This window comes from Lagopus leucura, unplaced genomic scaffold, assembly GCF_019238085.1.
Source record: "Lagopus leucura isolate 7727_CA_CO unplaced genomic scaffold, USGS_WTPT01 205-2_obj-0_obj, whole genome shotgun sequence".
NCBI classification, from domain to species: Eukaryota; Metazoa; Chordata; class Aves; order Galliformes; family Phasianidae; genus Lagopus; species Lagopus leucura.
The window spans coordinates 15,406-34,902 of record NW_024962843.1 but is presented as its reverse complement, the minus strand read 5'-3'; the positions used below and the strand labels follow the sequence as shown (position 1 = coordinate 34,902).

At 52.0% G+C, this 19,497-nt stretch overlaps 1 protein-coding gene across 6 annotated transcripts; it reads left to right on the top strand.

The window, feature by feature from the left end:
• Window positions 1–328: 328 nt before the first annotated feature.
• Window positions 329–17,143, top strand: RPRD2 (regulation of nuclear pre-mRNA domain containing 2). 6 transcript variants are annotated; one of them, XM_042890969.1, is made up of 12 exons: window positions 329–533; window positions 6,255–6,384; window positions 6,704–6,804; window positions 8,004–8,081; window positions 9,354–9,406; window positions 10,066–10,192; window positions 10,500–10,675; window positions 11,142–11,244; window positions 11,326–11,427; window positions 11,794–12,060; window positions 12,338–12,541; window positions 13,208–17,143. In XM_042890969.1, exons 1-12 carry the CDS (start codon window positions 329–331, stop codon window positions 15,913–15,915), a joined length of 4,254 nt encoding a protein of 1,417 aa, XP_042746903.1. In that variant the 3' UTR covers window positions 15,916–17,143. The 6 variants fall into 6 exon arrangements, with proteins under 6 accessions (XP_042746903.1, XP_042746902.1, XP_042746900.1 ...); XM_042890968.1 differs by having other exon boundaries at window positions 11,323–11,427; XM_042890966.1 differs by having other exon boundaries at window positions 11,142–11,427.
• Window positions 17,144–19,497: the final 2,354 nt, after the last annotated feature.

The following is a 19,497-nucleotide window of genomic DNA, read 5'->3' as shown; positions in this document are numbered from 1 at the left end:
GCGCTGCGCGCGGAGGGGGCCGGCGAGTGACCGAGGCACCAGCGCACCTCATCCGCCGCCCGGGGGGGGGGGGGGGGGGGGGCGAAGCGGCGAGGGCCCCGCGTGGCCGCCGAACGGCGCGCGGAGCGCGCGCGCCTCGCGGTGGGGGGCCGCCGCGGTCGCCGCACCCCCAACCCCCCCCCCCCCCCCCGCTCTGTTTCTCCTCCCCGGCGCAGCGCGACGCGGCGGAGCCGTCAGGGCGGGCGGCGGCCGCGGCCCCGCGGGGCTGTGAAGGCCGTGAGCGCCGCCGCCGTCCGCGCGGCCCCGCCTGGGAGAGCAGGGCAGGAAGATGGCGGCGGGCGGCGGAGGCGGCGGCAGGGCCTCCTCCTCGGCCGCGTCCTCCTCGGCCGGAGCGCTGGAGGCCTCGCTCGACAGGAAGCTGCAAGCGGTGACCAACACCATGGAGTCCATCCAGGGCCTCTCCTCGTGGTGTCTGGAGAACAAACGGCACCACAGCACCATCGTCTACCACTGGATGAAGTGGCTGCGGCGCTGTGAGTGCGGGCGGCGATCGGGCCGGGCCGCCCCTTTCCCTTCCTGTCCTTCTGTCAGTGTTCGGTGCGCGGCCGGCCTGGAGCCGGGCCCGGGGCTCCGTGCTGGGCTGCCCGGGTGGATGAGGGCAGCTCCCGGGAAACAGAGCGGTTCCCGTTGCTGGAGGGGCTCCTTTCCTCTCCCACGCTTTGGAAACTGAGATTGGGTTTCGTATTCTGTGCTCCAAAGGCTTTTCCAGCCGTGTTGTTGGGGAGGTCCGTGTCGGGGAGAGGTGTGCTTAGAAAGGGGCGGCTTCATGGCAGCCTTGGCTGCGTGCTGCCAAAGCTCAGGGTTGGCTCTGGGGCTCAGCGCGGCGCCCGCAGCCCAGCAGTGGAGTTGTGATGGTGGTGCTGGTGTTGAGCCAAAGCTGCCCAGCTCAACTTCATGGAGCACTCAGATCTGACATGCTTCGAGGTGTGATTTCCCAGAGGCCTTTCAGCTCCTGGGCAGGCTTTCAGCTTAGTGTCGCCGCTCTGTGCTTTGGAATAAATAAATGGAGTTGTTGCAGCTAAGCTGTGGTGCGTTGGGCCTCTGGAATTGTGCTTGGTGCTTTGCTTGAGTTGTTGTAGCGCGTCGTTTTGAGAGGTTGGAGGAAAGATGTGTTCAGTGCTGCGGAGTGGGGGATTGTGACCATCCTGTTCCACAGGAAACACAGACTGACATCAATAAGAAGGAAACGTGTTGGGTGCCAAAACTCAGATTTGGTGAATGCCAGCAACAGCACAGGAGTGGAAAAGTTGCTGTTTTCCCAAGTCTAAGCAAGGCTGAGTTATAGCTGGCTGATGTGTGAAGGTTTTCTGTGTTGGAGGAGCTAAAGTAAGCTCTGTAGTAGCACGGAAATAATATTGTTGTTCTGCAGTGTTGCTCTGCTTTGTGCTGAACCTTTTGTAAAGCCGTGCTGCAGTGGCTCGGCGACCCGCATGCATTTTAGCAGGACTTGAGTTAGTGTGGAGTGGGGGGTGAGGAGGTGCTGCATGTGCTCTGAGGGTTGTTTTGGTGATGCCTGGTAATGAGTCAGGCAGTCTGTCAGCTGTCAGCCCCGAAAGGTACAGCTGAACAGTGCATGGGGTCCATAAGCCACAAGGATGCTCCAGAGGATGGAGCACTTCTGCTATGGAGAGAGGCTGAGAGCTGGGGGTTTTCATCCTGGAGAAGAGAAAGCTCATTGTGGCCTTCCAGTATCTTGTAAACAGTAGGTAAACCAACTTATGTGTGTGATCTGATAGTGCAGGACGAGGGGGAATGGCTTTAAATTAAAAAAGGAGAGACTTAGATTAGATGATAGGAAATTCTTTAGCCGGAGGCATTGCAGTGCTGGCACTGCTGCCCAGAGAAGTGTGGGTGAACGTCCATGGAGGTGCCCCAGGCAGCATGGAAGTGTGGGTGTACATCCATGGATGGAGCCCCGGGCAGCCTGAGCTGGTGTGGTTCCCAGCCCACAGGGGGCTGAGGTCCCTTCTGACCCAACCATGAGGTGATTCCATGTGCCACAAGCTCAGATGTCTGCCAGTGGTCGCTGGAGTTTGTCTTACGTTGATTTTGATTGGAGAAAAATCACATTGAACTGACTGAAATGTTCATTTATTTCTTGCTAATGCATTGAGTGATTAAAGAGTGATGTAAGAACCTGTTTGTTCCCAAGGAATAGCTTTGCCCGGGCTCTCGCTGGCGGTGCTATAAATTCACACAAGGCACAACGCTGTGTGTTTATCTTCTTCAGAACTCATCTCTGGAGCCCTGCGTCTGCTGTGGTCACAGCAGTTGTCTTTTTACTCCTGGCAGAGGTGGTTCTGCTTTACTCCTCCACTCCAGGGAGCTGCCAAAGTCCCTTTCAAGCACATTCCTTGACGCTGCCCCTTCCTACTCATTCGAGTGCCTTCATTAGTCTTCTTCTTGTTCCAAGGTTCATCAGAAGTCATTGCTCTCTCTTTGGGAGCCATGGATGCTCTACTTCTGTCCTTCCAGCCCCTGTTGGCTGGGAGCTGTCAGTACCGGCCTGGACTTCTGTTTGGTTTGGTTTTCCACAAGCGATTCTGAGGTTGCCCTGGTGCATCCCCCATGTTTGTGAGGATTGCTTTGCACCTCACAGCTCTCTCCAGCAACATGACTGAAGAGCCAAGAGCTTACTGTGCTCTCTGGAAGAATCCCAGAACCGCAGGGGTTGAAGGGGACTCCTGGAGCTCTTCCACTCCACCCTTCCTAAGCGGGTTCCTAACAGCAGGTTGCTCAGGAAAGTGTCCAGGTGGGTCTGTGGGTCTCCAGAGAAAGAGACTCACCCACCTCTCTGGGCAGCTTGTGCCAAAGCTCTGCCACTCAAACGTGCAGCAGTTCTTTCTCACGTTCTGGTTTGTGCCCTGTGCTCCTTTCCTGTCTCTGGGCGCCACCAAACAGAGCCCATCCTCCTGACCCACCCTTCAGATACTGATCCGGTGCCTCTCAGCCTTCTCTTCTCCTGGCAAACAGCCCCAGAGCTCTCAGCCTTTCCCCACTGAAAGATGCTCCAGGCTGCCACCATCTCTGCAGTTCTCTGCATAGAATTGAGGAGCCCAGTGCTGCAGCTGAGTCCTCCCTAGAGCAGAGCACAGGGGATGAGCACCTCCCTCAGCACGCTGCCCTTTTGGAGGTGCACCCCTGGGTCCTGCTGGCCACCAGGGCACACTGCTGGATCTTGGTCAGCCCTTTGGCCACCAGGAGCTCCTGAAGACAACACAGTGGTGGGTACGGCTCTGTTGGATGTTACCTCCAAGCTGCCCCTGGTGCTGGCAGTGCAGCTGGAGGAGATGCACACAGCTCTGTTGTCAGTCATCCTTTCCTGCTGTTTCCCATTTGAGCCAAGGCAGCCTGAAGCGTGACAGAGGAGGAGGAGGAGGAGCTGCTCACCCCTCAGATGTGGCTGGGATTGCCTTGTACAAAGTGCACCTTGGGGCCAAAGGAACGTTGTTTCCTTCGCACAGCTTTCCTGCAGCTCACACAGTGGTTATGCAGCGTGCTGCTGGGTTGTACTTGGGATTCTGTGTGTTGTGCCACGTGGGTGGGTTTGGTTACAAAAAGCTCCATACTGATGGGATAACATGAATTGTGCTGAGGTTCAGCACAAGCAGGGGAGTTAATGATTCTAGGCGTTAGCTGCGTGTGATGTTTGTCTTAAAGCTGGTTTTGAATTTGCTGTGTTTGAAGGCTGTGTGTGGATTGAACCGTTTGAATCTTGGTGCATCTGCAGCGCCTGCTTGAGTTATGATGTGAAGTTAGTGAGATCTGCTGGAGAGCAACATGTGAGGAGAGAGCATCCATCAACCAGAGGCTGATATAGCAATGGGGTGCTGCATTTTAGTTACGTCACAGGGCAAACTTTGCTTTGATGCATTGATTACCTGACAGGCGATGGAAGCCCAAGTTGCTCAGAGTTGCTTCAGAAATGGGGGGTGTGCAGCTGTGGCTGGGTTTCAGCAGGGAGGGCAGCACTGTGCGCCCCCCACACTTGGTGAGAGAATGTTTGTCAAAACAACCCCGCTTTGCCTCGTCAGCACTCGTAAGATGAAGGCTGGAAATCGCTGTTTCTGTTAACAAATCCTTTTAGCTCTCCATGTTTGTTGCTATCAAAGTTTGTTCTGGAGCGTCGCTACTTCAGCAGCAGTCGGATCCCATACAGCAGACAGGCAGCTGTGTGCCAGTGCTCCCAGGTCGTCACGTTTTGTGCTGTTTCCTTGGGCACAGTTGAGGCCCTTTTGCCAGCAGTGTGCGATTTGGGGTGAGCCGTGCACGGAGGGGCTTCACACGGCCACAGCTTTTGGTGTGTGAATGTGCTGTGTCATTCACGAGCAGAGACTGTCTGCTCCACAATAAGGCCATTGAAGTAGCTGCATTCAGTATGCTAAAAGCGAGCTGTGCCCATATTTCTGCAGGTACACTGCTTGCAGTAAACGCACTGGTGGCCATGGATACCCCTCTGTGTGTGAGATGAACACGGGAGGAGAGATGTGTTCCGTTCAGCATTCAGTTTCCAATCAAATTGTGCAAGTGTGTTGTTGTCAGCTGCCAAATACAAACGCAGTGTGTGCATGGGAGGGTTTCTCAGGTGTGATGTGAGGTTTGAGCGCAAGCTGGGGCTTCCTTTCTGGTTGGCTTGGAGCTGGAAAGGGCTGGCTGTTGCCGAGGGCCAGCAGGAGCCTGAGTTCCACACTGAGTTTTTTGGTTGACTTGTGTTGTGGGTTCGGGTTTTTGTGTGCACACTGCAGGTAAGGGGCTGTGCTGAGAGCACCGCTTGCCTCTGCTCTGAATGCTTCCCAGCTGGAAACCTGGAGATGGGAGCAGTGGGGACACAGCCTCACTGCTGGAAGAGGCCGGAATCACCCATGAGAATGGGGTTCTGCACAGCATCAGGCTGCCTCTGCCCCAAATCGCCCCGGTCCTGAAGAGCCAGAGCAGTCAGAGAGACGTGCTGATGGCCAGCACAGCCCATAGGGTCACCAAGAAGGGTGGGAGTCTGCTCCATGCTCCCACGAGCTCCAGCAAAGCAGGATATTGTCACCATCCCTATATTTAAATCCTAATGTGATGTAGTTAAATGAAGTGAAATTAAATTAATTAGCATGGAGATCGGCTTACTGAGCGACAAGCGCTATTGCTGCTCCATTTAAGAGAAGATTTGATGGAGTAATTGAATTTGGAACTGGATATAAGTAAGATAAAAGAGGAGTTTGGTATGGGTGTTTCAAGTGAGAGCAGCAGTGCAAGTGTGGTGTTGTCTGGGGGTGCAGTGGTAGGAGGTTCAGGGACCAAAACTGGTGCCAGCACAGCAGGAACAGGGGAGGCTGTTTGGAGAAGAGATGCAGATCTGAGTCCTCTGTGCTCTGCACAAGAGCTTGTGTTAACTTGTGCTTCAGGAAAGGCTGTTTGAGCAGCTATTTTTCGGAGAAGATGCAGCATGTTGAACTCTTGTGCTGCTGAGGATTGCTTTGAGCCAGATGCATTGAAATGATGGGGCTGGGGCCAGGAGGGAGCACTTGTATGGGGTCCCTGGTTTCCTTAGGGGACAGTGAAGTGGTGTGAAAAATGTCACTCCCTCCATGCCCTGGGTTGGGGCAACAGCAGAGGAAGTTCTGGGGGTGGAAAAGCCTCCCTGGTAAAGCCACAAGTTGTAGAGACTGTTACAGAGCTGTGAAAAAGAAGGGAGAGTGGATTTAAACACGATTATTCTTAGAAAATATGGATAAGTGAGCTCTGGAGTTGTTGTCAGAAGCCAAACGGCGCGATGCTGGGGCTTGAGAGGCCATGCTGGACTCACGCTCAGAGCATTGACTGCTGTTCTTCTGCAGAATGCTGAGCTGTTTGTGGGCTGTTTGACCTCACAGACGAGCTTCTGCTGCTCTGCCTGATCGCAGGTTCCTTCCGTAGCACGGAGGGCACGGCAGCAGCACAGGCCCAGCAGTGCTCTGTGGTCTCTCTGAGCCCAAGCCAGAAAGGAGGCCTGGCTTTAGGAGGGAATGGCACTGAGTTACGGGGAGCTCTGTGAGTCGCCCTCACAAGCTGCAGTTTTTATCACTGCTCTGAGCTTGCTGCTGCACACAGCATCGATGGAAATGCTGAACAAAAACCCGAAAGCAGGCCCCTACCTTATGTCAGAAGTGCTGCAGACATCTCTTCTCCTACCTGATAACAGACCTGAATCTTCTTTTTGTCCTCAGCTGCCTTTCCTCATCGATTGAATCTCTTTTACTTGGCCAACGATGTCATACAGAACTGCAAGAGAAAAAACGCGATTGTGTTCCGTGATACGTTTGCAGAAGTGCTTCCTGAAGCAGCTTCTTTAGTGAAGTAAGTGACAGTCTGAGGTTTAACATCTCAAAACAGTGGTGTTTCTTTTCCTCCTCCACACTGCAGACATCTCAAACCCTCCAGAAACAGGAGCAGAATTTCATACTGTGTTCATTACTTCACTCTTGTTAACAACAATATGTGGCTTGAATTTCACTCAGTGCCTTGCAGTGGGAATTAGTCTCCATCTGGGCAGATAGCCACTGTCTGAAGGCTCTCTTATTGACTCAGATGTACAACTGCTTGTATTATTATTCATTTTAAATCATGAGGAGTTGCTGTCTGTGTGGCAGATAAAAGCCACTGTGCTCTTTTTCAGGGATCCGTCGGTTTCCAAATCTATAGAAAGAATCTTCAAAATCTGGGAGGACAGAAACGTGTACCCTGAGGAGACCATTTTGGCATTAAAAGAAGCTCTCAGTAAGTGATTTGCCTTTCACGTTTCTTCACTTACGAACTTGTAGGTGAGCACAGTGAGAAGGTTTCTGAGGTGGCTGAGCAGAACGCATTTGTTGTGCACGTGTGCGCTTCCCACGCCTGTGTGGAGCAAGAAAAAAAACAGTGAGAGGTTGTGAGAAGCACTGAATGTGTTTCCTGCACCTTCCTAAAGACGATTCTGAATCCTCCAATGTAAGCTGGGTTGTTCCAGCTGACAGTAAAGTCATCACGAGTGCAAAGTGCTCTTGGGATGCTGAAATGTGTCCTGGCACAGGAGCTGAGGCTCTGGCTTTTCCTTTGAGGTGTGAGCTGAGGAACTACGGTGGCTTTGTTCCTTTCTTTCTCAGTATTAAGTTGGTTTTGCTGTTAATATTTGTTGTGTAGGAAACAGGCTGCAAGCAAAGCTGCATGTATGTCCCTGAGTACTTAATAAGAGAACCCTGCTTAAAGCCTGAAATCACTCTCACTGACTGTGAGCATGTGTGGTCACCTGCAGCCAGAAATTAGCCAACACTGAGGTCCTTGACTTGAAGGAAATCAGTCTGTGTTTCTGCTTCGTTTGGTTGCCTCACTGACAGCCAGAGGAGCTTCAGGAAATCCTCATCTTTGGTTCTGCAGAGCCAGTTGTAGTCGTTGCAGCAGAGGCGCAACATCGTGGGCTCAGGGTTTGGCACGTGAAAAGGCTTCAGTTGAGCATTGCATGTCGAGAAATGAAGTTCATGCATATGTCCTGAAATCTCTCTTAGCTGCTGTAATTTTAAAGCAAACGTGTTTCAGACCATTACAAATCAGGTGTCGTGGCTGTTTTTCTGACTTGCATTACATGTCTGTTGAATGCTCATTTCCTGCAAGCCTGTCTAGGGAGACCAGTGGTGTAGCTTTATTGTCAGATGCCTTGTGTTTTTCCTTCTTGTTTTGGTTATGACTGTGATTTTTGAACTGTCGTAGTGCAAGGGCAAACAGAAACTTGATTTAAAAATGGCAGACCATCCCACAAGTTGCTGTATCCCTGAGTAAACTTAGGTTCTCTTGGGCATCCAGCAGCTCATCGAAGGAATTTGGTCTAGGTATTTTAAAACAAATTTCTGTTCACTCTTCTACCATGCAACCATATGGCACCAAAACCAGATTCTTAAAGGAATCCCATAATGCCAGACTGCAAAAAATGAAATGTTTTCCAGGTACCACTTTCAAAACTCAGAAGCAGCTGAAAGAAACTCTGAACAAACAACCGAATAAGCCGTGGAAGAAATCACAAAGTAAGGAAACAATGTGAACTCTCTGAACTAATATAAAAATTGCCTTCTTGAGGAAGAAAGGCTATAGCCCGAAATGGGCAGAGTACCTGGACTAAAATACGAGCCAGCATGCACCTTCCAGGCTTGTAAAGCTCCTTACAGACTAATGTGTAACGCACCAAGGAGTTGTTGCTAGAGAACCACTTTTTAAAGGAATGAAGTATGGAGAGAAAAAAAAAAAAGTCTTTGAGAGCAGAGGTTATGAACAGTAGAGGTGAAACCTCTTGGAAACTGGCATTAGACTATGCAGAGATGGAGAGAAGACAGACAGAACCTTGTACTTTGGCAGCAGGAAGGCATGGTGAACACTACCTGCATGCTCAGGAGCACATCTTCAACAGCAAAGTAGATGATAGGATAAAAGAAAACTGGAAGCTGGCAGTACAGATAATGAACTTTGCCTCCAACATTATCAGAATGCAGCCTAGCTGGAAATGCATTTGTAATACAGCAATCTTATTGATCTTGTTATGCACCAAAGCCTTGAATGCTCAATAAAGCAGGATGGTGGAATGTTAGGTGTCAGATGCAGCACACGTCTGCCTGTGCTGAGATCAGAAGGTTAACAAAAGAGCTTGGAAGCTTTTATTACTTGGCTAACATCACGAGCTGCTTTCCCAAACAAAAGTGCACTGTAAATTCAGCATGGATGAAGGACGTGTCATTTCACTTCTTGTCAGATGTTTCTCCTGTTTTGTCCAGAAACAAATGGATTTAGTGTCTCCTGATGGTGGGATTCCATCCGTCCTCACCACTGAGGGAGTGAGAGAGTGATCAGAACAGGAGCGTAGGGATTTGTTTTTAAGGTTGAGAACTTGGTTAAACTTTGTAAGTAGCAAAGAGGGACCAAATCACAAGGAAATAACGAGCCGTGTGTCTGGCATTTAGGAAACACTTTTACCTTCCTCTGTAGAGAGGAATAAACTGTCATCAATAGGGCTGCCAGGTGAACCTTGTGTAGAGCAACTGCAGAGCTGAAAAGGGTGAACTTTTATAGTACACAAAAGCTGTAAAGCAGTGGTATAATTTGTTGGCCTCAATCAAAGACAATCTAGCTAATGGAAAGCTAGAGCACTGAGGGACGTGTGTGGAGGGAGAGCTGCAATGAGTAACAACAGCCTGTGAGTTCTTCGTTATGTTAAATACTTTAATTAGGGCTGCCCTTCTTGACTTTTGCTTCGCATCACTGTGTCATTCCTTGGTTTCTTTATACTTTTCTCTTTATTCCAGCAGCATCCGCAAACCCAAAAGCTGCTCTGAAGTCCAAGATTGTTGCTGAATTCAGAGTAAGTTTGCTAGCAGAAGTGTTCTGTTGCACTAACCTCTGTCCTCAGACTGTAACTTTTGTGTAGCTTACATTCACCAGCAGCATAAGCTTGGTCAGAAGCTCCACTATTCAGTCTCCTTTCGTTCATTGGTGTATAGTGGCTGCTGGATGTCTCAGTTGCAATTTCTATGAGAGCTGTGATCCCTTCTGTGAGCCTTTATGGACAGCGGGGCAGCTGAAAAGCATTCTGAGCTGCATGGGGACTCCCTGCAGTAGTGATTTTCCTTTGGAATAACCTGCTGCAGCAGTTCAGCTTCTCAGGAGCAGCGTGGAATCCAAATGCTGCACTTGGAAGAGCTGGCTGCACACAGTGCCACTGAGGTGCTGCTCACCAAGGCAGATCACCTTGGTGAGATGCAGTTTAGGGTGGCTGAGGGGGTTTTGGCAACACATTTATCTTAACTGGGTGCCCAGAACGTGGGAGATAGATGACTGAAAAGCAAGCTGACTAGCAAAGGCAATGATTTATTCAAAAATAAAAGTAGAAAAGGTCCATCCCTGCTTTTAATTGTCCCAGCACTGTTTGTTGCTGAGGTGGGTCTATGGTGGTTGCTTTGTGAAGTGGGGTTTCTCTTCTGCAGAATGTGATGGGGATGCTTTTCTTCTTGGATTTTTCAGCCACAATCTCTCATCGATGAACTGCTGTTATATAAGCGCTCAGAAGACCAGATAGAACTGAAAGAGAAGCAGCTTTCCACCATGAGAGTGGATGTATGCAGCACTGAAACACTTAAATGCTTAAAAGGTAAAGGCGGTCAAATGGATACAAACTGATATAATATGCCCACAACAGTTCTGGGAATTTCTGTTGAGCCTTAAACCAGAAATTGGGTTCTGTGCAGTTAAGAAGCAGTAAACAGGTGCCTAAAATACTTCATTTGAAACTGGGTTCAGTAACCAGCTGATAGAGGCATAAACAGTGAGACTCTGCTGTGCACCGTTCACAGATGCCCTCACACGTCCTTAGAGCAAGCATTCTTGACCTGTTCAGTTCACCTGAAATGCTGGCTGGTGGCTGCCAGGTCACTCATGTGATGTTCATCTCCTTCTAGACAAAACAGGCGGGAAGAAGTTCTCCAAGGAGTTTGAAGAAGCAAGCTCAAAGCTGGAAGAGTTTGTGAATGGCTTAGACAAGCAAGTGAAAAATGGCCCCTCTCTAACTGAAGCCCTGGAGAACGCTGGGATATTTTATGAAGCACAGTATAAGGAAGTCAAGGTGGTAGCAAACGTAAGTAGGAGCTTCCTTCATCTTCCTCAGGCAGAGTGGTGTTCTGCTAGGCATCTTAGAGGCTGGAAAGTGCATCATCTGCTTGTGAAAAGGAGACTATAAAAATTAGCGGGTCAGAGGCTGAGTTACTTCCTTGCTGAAGTTCTGTAGCACGTCTGCATTTTTAAATGTGGAGAGAATTGCAGTTTTTTCTAAGAAATCCTAAATTCTGGAAGCCATACTAGGTGTAATCAGTGCAAGAAATGGATGAGCAAACTGAGGGGATCTGTTAGAAAATGGTTTTTATGGAAGTTTGGTCCTCGCTCTGCCAGTCAGACTGAAGACCCAAGGTCCGACTGCGGTGCATTCAGTGCAGGGTGCAGGTAGTTGGAAACTAAAACGACTTTCTAAGGCTATGTTCTACTCCTGTTGTGTTGAGGCGTGTTGTCGTCCTGTTAAATAAATACCAATGTCCTTTCTGTCTCAGGCTTATAAAACATTTGCTAATAGAGTGAGCAATCTGAAGAAAAAGCTGGATCAACTGAAAGCAACGCTTCCTGATCCGGAGGAGTCTCCTGTCCCTTCTCCAAGTATGGATGCCCCATCTCCAACGGGCTCTGAGTCCCCCTTCCAGGGAATGGGGGAAGAGGATAACTCTCATTCTCCAGCAGTTGGAAGCCGTAAGCCGGGATCTCCGGAGCCCGTGACAGATAATCGGGATGTGGAGGACATGGAGCTCTCTGATGTGGAGGATGACACGTCTAAAATCATCGGTATGTTCTGCGGGAGCAGCAGAGTGATTGTGTGGGAATTACATCCAGACAAAACGCCTTTCTTGGGCCTCCTTGGGGACGTAGCATTGGTGTCAAACCCTGATTGGACTCTGGATGGAGCACTTGGGTTTCGGTCCTCACCCCAGCATGGGAGTCACTGTCTGACTGTGCCCATCCCATCTCCTAAGCTAACCACAAAATTGCCTTTGTTTAACATATCCTACTGGAACCACTTGAGTTCTCTAACTGGGGTGAAATAAGGCTCACATTGAAAATCCTGTACCTGGAGTAATCCTTCAAGGACAGAGTGATAACCCTGGTCTCGTTTCTCCCCCCCCCCCCCCCCCCCTACTCCCCCCAATACAGTGGAAGAAAGGAAAGAAAAGCAAGCTGCTCCAACTTCAGCACCTGTGAAGACTGAAAATACCCCCAAAGTGGTGCCATGTACCACTGCCACAGCCACAACCTCAGTGACGGTGACAGCACCTGCCCCAACTCCTCCGGCTCCAAAACCAGTGAGCTCAGCTCCCATCTCTTCGTCACCAGCTCTTGCGTTGCCCAACCTCGCCAATGTCGACCTGGCAAAGATCAGCTCCATTCTTAGCAGTTTAACTTCTGTCATGAAAAACACAGGTGAGTGCTGAAGTGGTTCTGGCACAGGTGTTTGGCTTGGAGGTGCTGGTAATGGAGTTTCGTTTTGTAATCTTTTGTTAAAGGAAAGTGGTTGTGAAATAAAGGTGAATTAGTTGTCACTTAAGGTCCTGGTTGAGTTTCTCTAACGCGACTGTTGGCTTCGTGAGCCTCTCGGTGTGCATGGCACTCTGTTGCAGTTGTGTGTGTGGAAAACACGAGCCAAAAGAGCACCTGTCAACAAACCAACGTACATGAGTGGTGTGTGCTTCCATCCTAGGTGTCAGTCCTGCATCAAGACCTTCTCCAGGAACCCCAACAAGCCCCACAACTCTTACTAGTGGCCTGAAAACTCCTGCCATGGGGACTCCATCCGCTCCTTCCAATCCTTTAGCAAATATTCTCTCCAAAGTGGAAATAACTCCTGAAAGTATCCTGTCTGCTCTCTCCAAAACCCAGACTCAGACTGCACCAGCACTGCAAGGTACCGGGGTGAATTTTGAGTGAATGTCTGACTGTCCACTGGATGGCAATGTCAGTACTGACACGCGCTGCTGTGCAGTCCTACAGCAGAGATGGAGGGAGAAAAAACTACTTTGGAATGTGTTCCACTTTTGGCAAATGTGGGTGACTTTTGTAGGTAACAAGTGTCAGCAGGGCAGTTTTATTGTCTGGGTGTACAGCTTTGTATTTTTGCCGTGAGCTAAGGGCGTTCATCCAGTGCACTTTATGGAGGAATGCTGAATGTGACAGGAGACCAAGTGAGGTCTCTGTAGTTTCTCTGTGCTTTTGAGAGAGCTTTTTTTAAAATTAGAGCAGAAAAACTTCTTAAAAGTGCTATTGCTGCCTCTGCAACAGTGGTCAGTCCTGCAGCATGTGTGCCTCTGAGCCACAGAGCCAGGGCGAGTTACTGCCTGACTCAGTTGTGCATTCTAATGCATAGGTTAATTTAAACCTCTGGCAAAGGTTTGTGCCTCTGTGGGTACCAACATTAATATCAAAGCAAGAAAATCCAGTCGTTTCCCTGGCTAAAACATGAAGTAGTTTTAAGGAACGTCTGTAGTGAAAACACAGAAATCTTTCCCTTGACAGGAGTTGAAGTTATCTTGCCTCTCACCTGAATACCTGAACGCAGCATTCTCTTTTCCAGGTTTGTCGTCTTTACTTCAGAGTGTTGCTGGAAATACCATTCAGTCCAGTGAAACTGCGTCACAGAGCACTTCAGCATCGCCAGCCAACACAACCGTTCCTTGCTTGAAGGGAAGAAATATTCCTTCCAACGCTCAGTCATTCATATCCAAAAATTTTGGGTACTCTCCAAATTCATCAGCTGCTGAGGTTTCCTCAACTTCAGTTAATAAGGCTCCTGTTGGACACACCGCAGGGCTTTCAAGTTCTGGTTTTAAGCCACCCACCAATTCCCTGGGATTTTCCAGTTCCCATCCTCCCAGCCCTTCTTCCCTCTTAACAACAGACACTTCAATGAGTCAACCCTCTGAAATTTCAAAGGCAAAGCTGGAATCGGAGCCCCCTTCTCCAAGCCTGGAGATGAAGATTCACAATTTCTTGAAGGGAAATCCTGGCTTCAGTGGTCTGAACTTGAATATTCCGATTTTAAGCAGCTTAGGGTCCAACATGGCACCGGAAAGTCACTCCTCTGACTTTCAGCGAGGTCCTACCAGCACCTCCATGGACAACGTGGATGGAACACCAGTCCGCGACGAGCGAAGCGGGACGCCCACCCAGGATGAGATGATGGACAAGCCGACCTCCAGTAACGTCGACACTATTTCTTTGCTCTCAAAAATCATGAGCCCCGGTTCTTCTACTCCCAGCAGCACGAGGTCGCCTCTTCAGAGCAGAGATGATGGATATCCCCAAGAACTTTCCAATTCTGTGCACACCTACCGGCCCTTCAGCCTGGGCAGAGATTCTCCGGCCGGCATGTACAAGCAGTCTGCAGACAGCATGGAAATACCCTCCTCTTTAATGGACTCCTCTCAGGAGAAGTTTTATCCAGACACATCTTTTCAGGAAGATGAAGATTACCGTGACTTTGATTACTCCGGGCCACCGCCGTCCGCCATGCTAAACCTGGAGAAGAAGCCGGCCAAGTCTATTTTGAAATCAAGTAAACTATCTGAAGGTGCAGAGTATCAGCCAGTCCTGCCGAGCTATGGTCAAAGATCGCAGGATTTCAGCGTGAAGCCGTCGTTCCCTCAGTCAATGAGGTCTATCCTCGATCAGAGCGAGGGCTGCGACACGCTGTCCACGTCCCCGGGGATGTACGGGAGCTACGGCCTCAGGGGAAACGACTCCACCTCGGATGGCTCCCCTTCGCCCAGCAAGAACGACGTTTTTTTCACACCGGACTCCAATCATAACAACTTGCCCAAACCCGTGGTGCACTCTGGCCTCTCACAGAAGCAGTACCCGGACTCCCCCCACTCGATTCCCCACCGGTCGCTTTTCTCTTCTCAGAGCACTCTTCCCAGCCCCGCGGGCAGAGCGCCCGCGCCAGGTGTGGACAAGTCCCTGGGCTCTTCCATTTCTGCCACGTCCACGATCGAATTCAAGAACATGCTCAAAAATGCCTCTCGTAAACCCTCCGAGGAGAAGCATTTCAGCCAGCTTCCTAAAAGCAGTTCAAATGAAGGGGTTAGCCACAGCCAGGCTGGTGCTTCCAAAGGAGAGCAGCAGCAGCAGCAGCAGGAGGAGCACTACCGCATAGAGACCAGAGTGTCGTCGTCGTGCTTGGATTTGCCTGACAGCACTGAGGAGAAAGGAGCCCCTATCGAGACGCTGGGCTACCACAATGCGTCGAGCAGGGGAATGTCCGGGGAGCCCATCCAGACGGTGGAGTCCATCCGAGTGCTGGGGAAAGGAAGCAGAGGACACGGACGAGAGGCGAGCAGGTCGGGGTGGTTTGAGATAAGCAACACGGGGAGCGCCTTTGACAACGGGCCCTCGAGCGCGCCTGAGCTGCCGGGCCTGGGCGGCTTCCAGGCGCAGTACAAGGAGCGCGTGCCGCCGTTTCAGGAGAGCGTCAACAATTTCAGAACAAACAACTTCAGCCCTGCTTTCGACCACCACATGCCGCCTCCCATCGCGCCTCCTCCCATCGAGCACGGGACTCCTTTCCCAAGGGATCCGGTCGGTCCCCCCGCCGGTCCCCCAGCCGCGCCACCCAAGGATCACGGCAGCCTCTTCCCGAGGGATCACTCGGTCCCTCCCCACATGCCGCCCGTGGATCACGCCAACCCCTTCTCGAAAGAAACCTCCTCTCCTCTCTCGCTGCCCCACGGCGTGCCCCCGCCTCCCTCCGTGGAGCACACCGGGGTCCCCTTCCCCACACCCCCGCCGCCCCCCGTCCCCGGGGAGCACGCCGGCGTCCCCTTCCCATCGCAGCCACCGCCAGCCGGGGAGCACGGCGGCGTGCCCTTCCCCGCTCCCCCCCTCGCCGTGGAGCACGGCGGCGGCGCCTTCCCCAAGGAGCACGGTACCGTTCACCAAGGGACGATGAAAGAGCATTTCGGTGTGCACGCGGGACCCAGGGAGCCGAGCCAGCCCCAGCGGGACCACGGCGGCGCGCCCCTGGGCCGTGTCCGCGAAGGGGTGGCCATGGCCTCCCTGGGCAGGGAGCAGCTGGGGCCGACCCGCAGCGTCACCCCCATCGCTCACAGGGACGGTGCGAACCGCGGCGCCATGATGGTCAGAACCCCGCGGGCAGATTTCAGGCCCCGCGAGCCCTTCATGAACAGAGACCCCTTTCACAGCCTGAAGAGGCCGCGGCCAACTTTTGGAAGGGGTTCCCCTTTCTTTGCACCAAAACGCCCCTTCTTCCCCCCCAGGTACTGAAGCAGACGCCGATCTCTTGAGCGAAGGTATTGGGACGTTGTAGGAGCAGTGGAGTAGCGCTTTCACTTGATTTTTCTTTCATTTTTTTCTCCCCCCTCCTCGACTCCCCTCCAGCCCCCCCAGCCCCTTTCCCCCTCCCCCCCCCCCCCCCCAAAAAAAAAAAGTCCCATATAACACTTTCCTAAATTAAATGTTCTGTATTTTTCGGTTGTTTATTTCCTAAGCCGCCCCCTTGGTGCGAGACTAGAGAAAATGTTTTAACGAAAAGAAGTATTGCTGTTGTAATAAAACTTCCGGTAGTAGTTTAAAAAACAAAAAAAAAAAAAACAAAAAAAACACACAAAACACACAAAAAAAGAAAGATCAAATGCGCGACGTTGGGATGTTCTTTTAGCTGATTACCAAATTGCTTTGCCTCCCGACTCCTCAGCCCGTGTCAGACACGAGGAGAGGTGGGGGCAGGAGCTCGGCTGCTGGGAGGGATGAATAAAGGGTCCAAGCGCTTCGTGCTGTGACAAACACCAACCCTTCCTGTGCCTTTCTTGGGGACGAGCCACCTTTTCCCCCTTCTCCCGGTGCCTGCAGCTCTGTCCCTTCCTGGGGGGCAGCTGGGAGCGTCGGGCGTTGCAGAAACCCCCAGAGCTGCCCCAGGCCCTGCTCAGCCCAGCCACCGGCTGCAAACTGACCCGCCTGCTCCCCAGCTCCCTGCAGCTTTCTGCCCCCAAAAGAGCAGGGAACGCGGCGTGGTGGCACCGGGGCCGGCATGCATCCCCTGCACCACCCCAGCACCGCGTCCTCAGCTCCGTCGTGAGCCCTCCTGTAGATCTTAACCACCGTTTGGGAGAAATCCATCAGTCTGTCGTTTGTTTGGGTTTTTTTTTTTTTTAATTTTATTTGATTTTATTTTGTTCTGGGAACACTGTTGACTTTGTACGTGTGTATATAATCACTTTTTAATGACATCTCTTCGATGGTTGACAAACTCACAGACTGTACCAGAGAGATCCTGCATGCAGAGCAATGGGGCGATCAGCTCCCCCTCCTGCACGCGGCCTGGGGACGGCGCTGCGGCCGCACGCAGGGGGCTTTTATATGAAGTTGGAATTTTACTTGATTATTTTATTTTATTATTATTATTTTATTTTTTTTTTTTTAGTTGGTAGAACTCATTATATATGTTTGATAAGGGTGTAGGGTTAAATATCTACATAAAGATTACAAAACCACACGATGGCAGATCGTTTCTTTGCTGTGCGTGCCGGGGGCCGTGCTCGGTGCCATCATGGGGTGCTCAGCACAGGGGCTGATCATCCTTTCCCTGTACCTCAAAGCACTGAATCTCAGCTCTGAACATCTTTGGCTGCGGCTCTGGATGGGAAACCCAGAGCTTGGTTTGCTCGTCTTGAAGCGTGGAGCCCCACGTTGGGGTCTGGCTGTGGCTGCGGTGCTCCCCCAACCCCCCGGATACTATCAACAACATGAATGACTTTGCTGCTGCTTTTGTTTCAAGCAGTGATTTCCACATCCAACGTGTGAGACTGACTGCTGCTGGCATCTCCGAGGCTGGGAGGAACACGAGGACTCGTGAGGAGAGAAACCATCCTGCAAAGAAAAGCCGAAAGAAATGAGGTATTTGAACAGTGGGAGCTGCGTGGTTCTGGGTCTGGTTCCTCACGTTGCTCTGTGCTGTTGCTTTAACACTGCGTTAACGATGGCACCGCTGTGCACAGTGAAACCCACGCGGTGATTTGGAGACATGAAGGCATTTTGGGGGTGTTTTTATTTTTTTCCTTTCTCCCCATGTCTGTGATTTCAATCCCCGGTGATACTTTTTGTATTTCACCCAATGAGGAAAACAACAGAAAAATAAAACGCCTGTTTTTTTTTTTACATAAAGTAACGATAAACGAAGCGCGTCTCGTGGTTCCCAAAGTGGAGCCGGAGGGGAATGTGGACACATGGACGGACACACGGATGGACGCACGGGCGCCGGGCAGCTCTCAGTGCTCAGCACCGCCTGCTGGATGATGTGCACGGCTGGGGGGCTTCAGTTTGCTTTTGTGTGTTTTAACCCTGCAGAACAACCGGGCTCTGAGCTGCAGGAGGGCGAGCTGCTGCTGTTCCCAAAGCGCCGTCAATGGGGCCGTTTGCTTTTCCCTGTAGGTCGGGGCGAGAGGGCAGCACACGTTGGAGGAAGCGGCGGTGGAACGGCAGAGCGCTCTGAAACGTGTATTCCTCCATTAATAAAACACCCGTTGGATCGGGGTCATCCCCTCTGAAACCCTCCTCCTGCTATGGCTGGGGCCGGGCAGCTGCTGCTCTTCTCTCCACTCTCCATCCCCACCAGCGCTGCTCTCCCACCCAGACAGGAGCAATGCTTTCTCCCCGCTCAGCATCTCAGGCTTTTGTTTACATCCCAGTTTTTCCCTCTTTGTGCTGTTCTGCCTCCTTTTCCTTCAGCTGAACGATGCTTCAGCGCTCTGGCACTGCCATCTGAGGGCTGCAGACGGAGCACGGCCGCTCCAAAGGACCAAATGGCACCGCAGTGTGGGTCTGAAGCCCGATGTGGGTCTGAACCCCGACATGGACATCGCTGCTGCCCCAGGGTCAGCCTGGGGGATGGCAAAACCCGATGTTTATGGGGAAAGAGAAGACCCCATCCCTACAATAGGGGTACTGTTGGCTCCCAGTTCTGCTGGTGGGGCTGTGAAGCTGAGGCTGAGGGGCAGGAGAGCAAAATTGTGGCAGCATTGTGGGGCCTGGAGGGTTTGGGATGTTTGTGTGGGGCAGCGGCCAAAGGAGCACAAAATGGCGGCGTTGGGGCCCACAGCATTGGGGTGGTTTTTGTGGGCATTCTGTAGGACAGCAAAGTTTCAATATTTGGGGTGTTTTGTGGGATGGGTGACTGCAGGAGTGTAAAAGGACGGCACTGAGGGGATTTGGGGCGTTTTGCACGATGCTGGGAGCCGCTGTGGGAGCACAAAATGGCGGCACGCGGGGCTCCACAGCGCTGGGGGGCTCTGACTGCAGGAGGACAAAATGGCAGCATTGGGACCCACAGCGTTGGGGTCGTTTTTTGTGGACCGCAGAACGGCAGCGTTCCGACATTCAGGGCGTTCTGTGGGGGGCGGCTGCAGGAACCCCCATGGCTGCATTTTGGGGCCATTTGGGGCATCGATGCGGGAGAGCAGCCCTCGGGAGCACAAAATGGCGACCCGGGGGTCTGAAGCGTTCGGGTGGGGCGTTGCGTGGGGCCGATTTCTGGGGCACGAAGTGACGGCGTTGATGGGGATTCGGGGCACTTCGGGTGATGTTCAGGGCGGCTGCGGGCACACAAGATGGCGGCACGCGGGGGTCCGCAGCGCTGGGGGGCTCAGACCGCAGGAGGACAAAATGGCGGCGCTTTGGGGGACCAAAAGCGGGGGGGAGGTGGGGGGGTCAGCAGCCTCCCGAAAGCTTTTGGGGGCGATCTGAGGTCGGACGGGCGGATCTCGTCACCCCCGAGGCCCCAATCGCGGAGCTCCGCCCCGTGGGGGAGGGCTGCTTCCACCCTGTGCCGGAAGGGGCGGTTCCGACCCCGCG

What these genes read in the sequence shown, in the direction of transcription:
- RPRD2 (XM_042890966.1), top strand. Translation starts at nt 329, where the DNA reads ATGGCGGCGGGCGGCGGAGGCGGCGGCAGGGCCTCCTCCTCGGCCGCG. An exon ending in GATGAAGTGGCTGCGGCGCT is followed by an intron (nt 534 to 6,254) that starts GTGAGTGCGGGC and finishes TTTTGTCCTCAG; the next exon opens with CTGCCTTTCCTCATCGATTG. An exon ending in GGCATTAAAAGAAGCTCTCA is followed by an intron (nt 6,805 to 8,003) that starts GTAAGTGATTTG and finishes AATGTTTTCCAG; the next exon opens with GTACCACTTTCAAAACTCAG.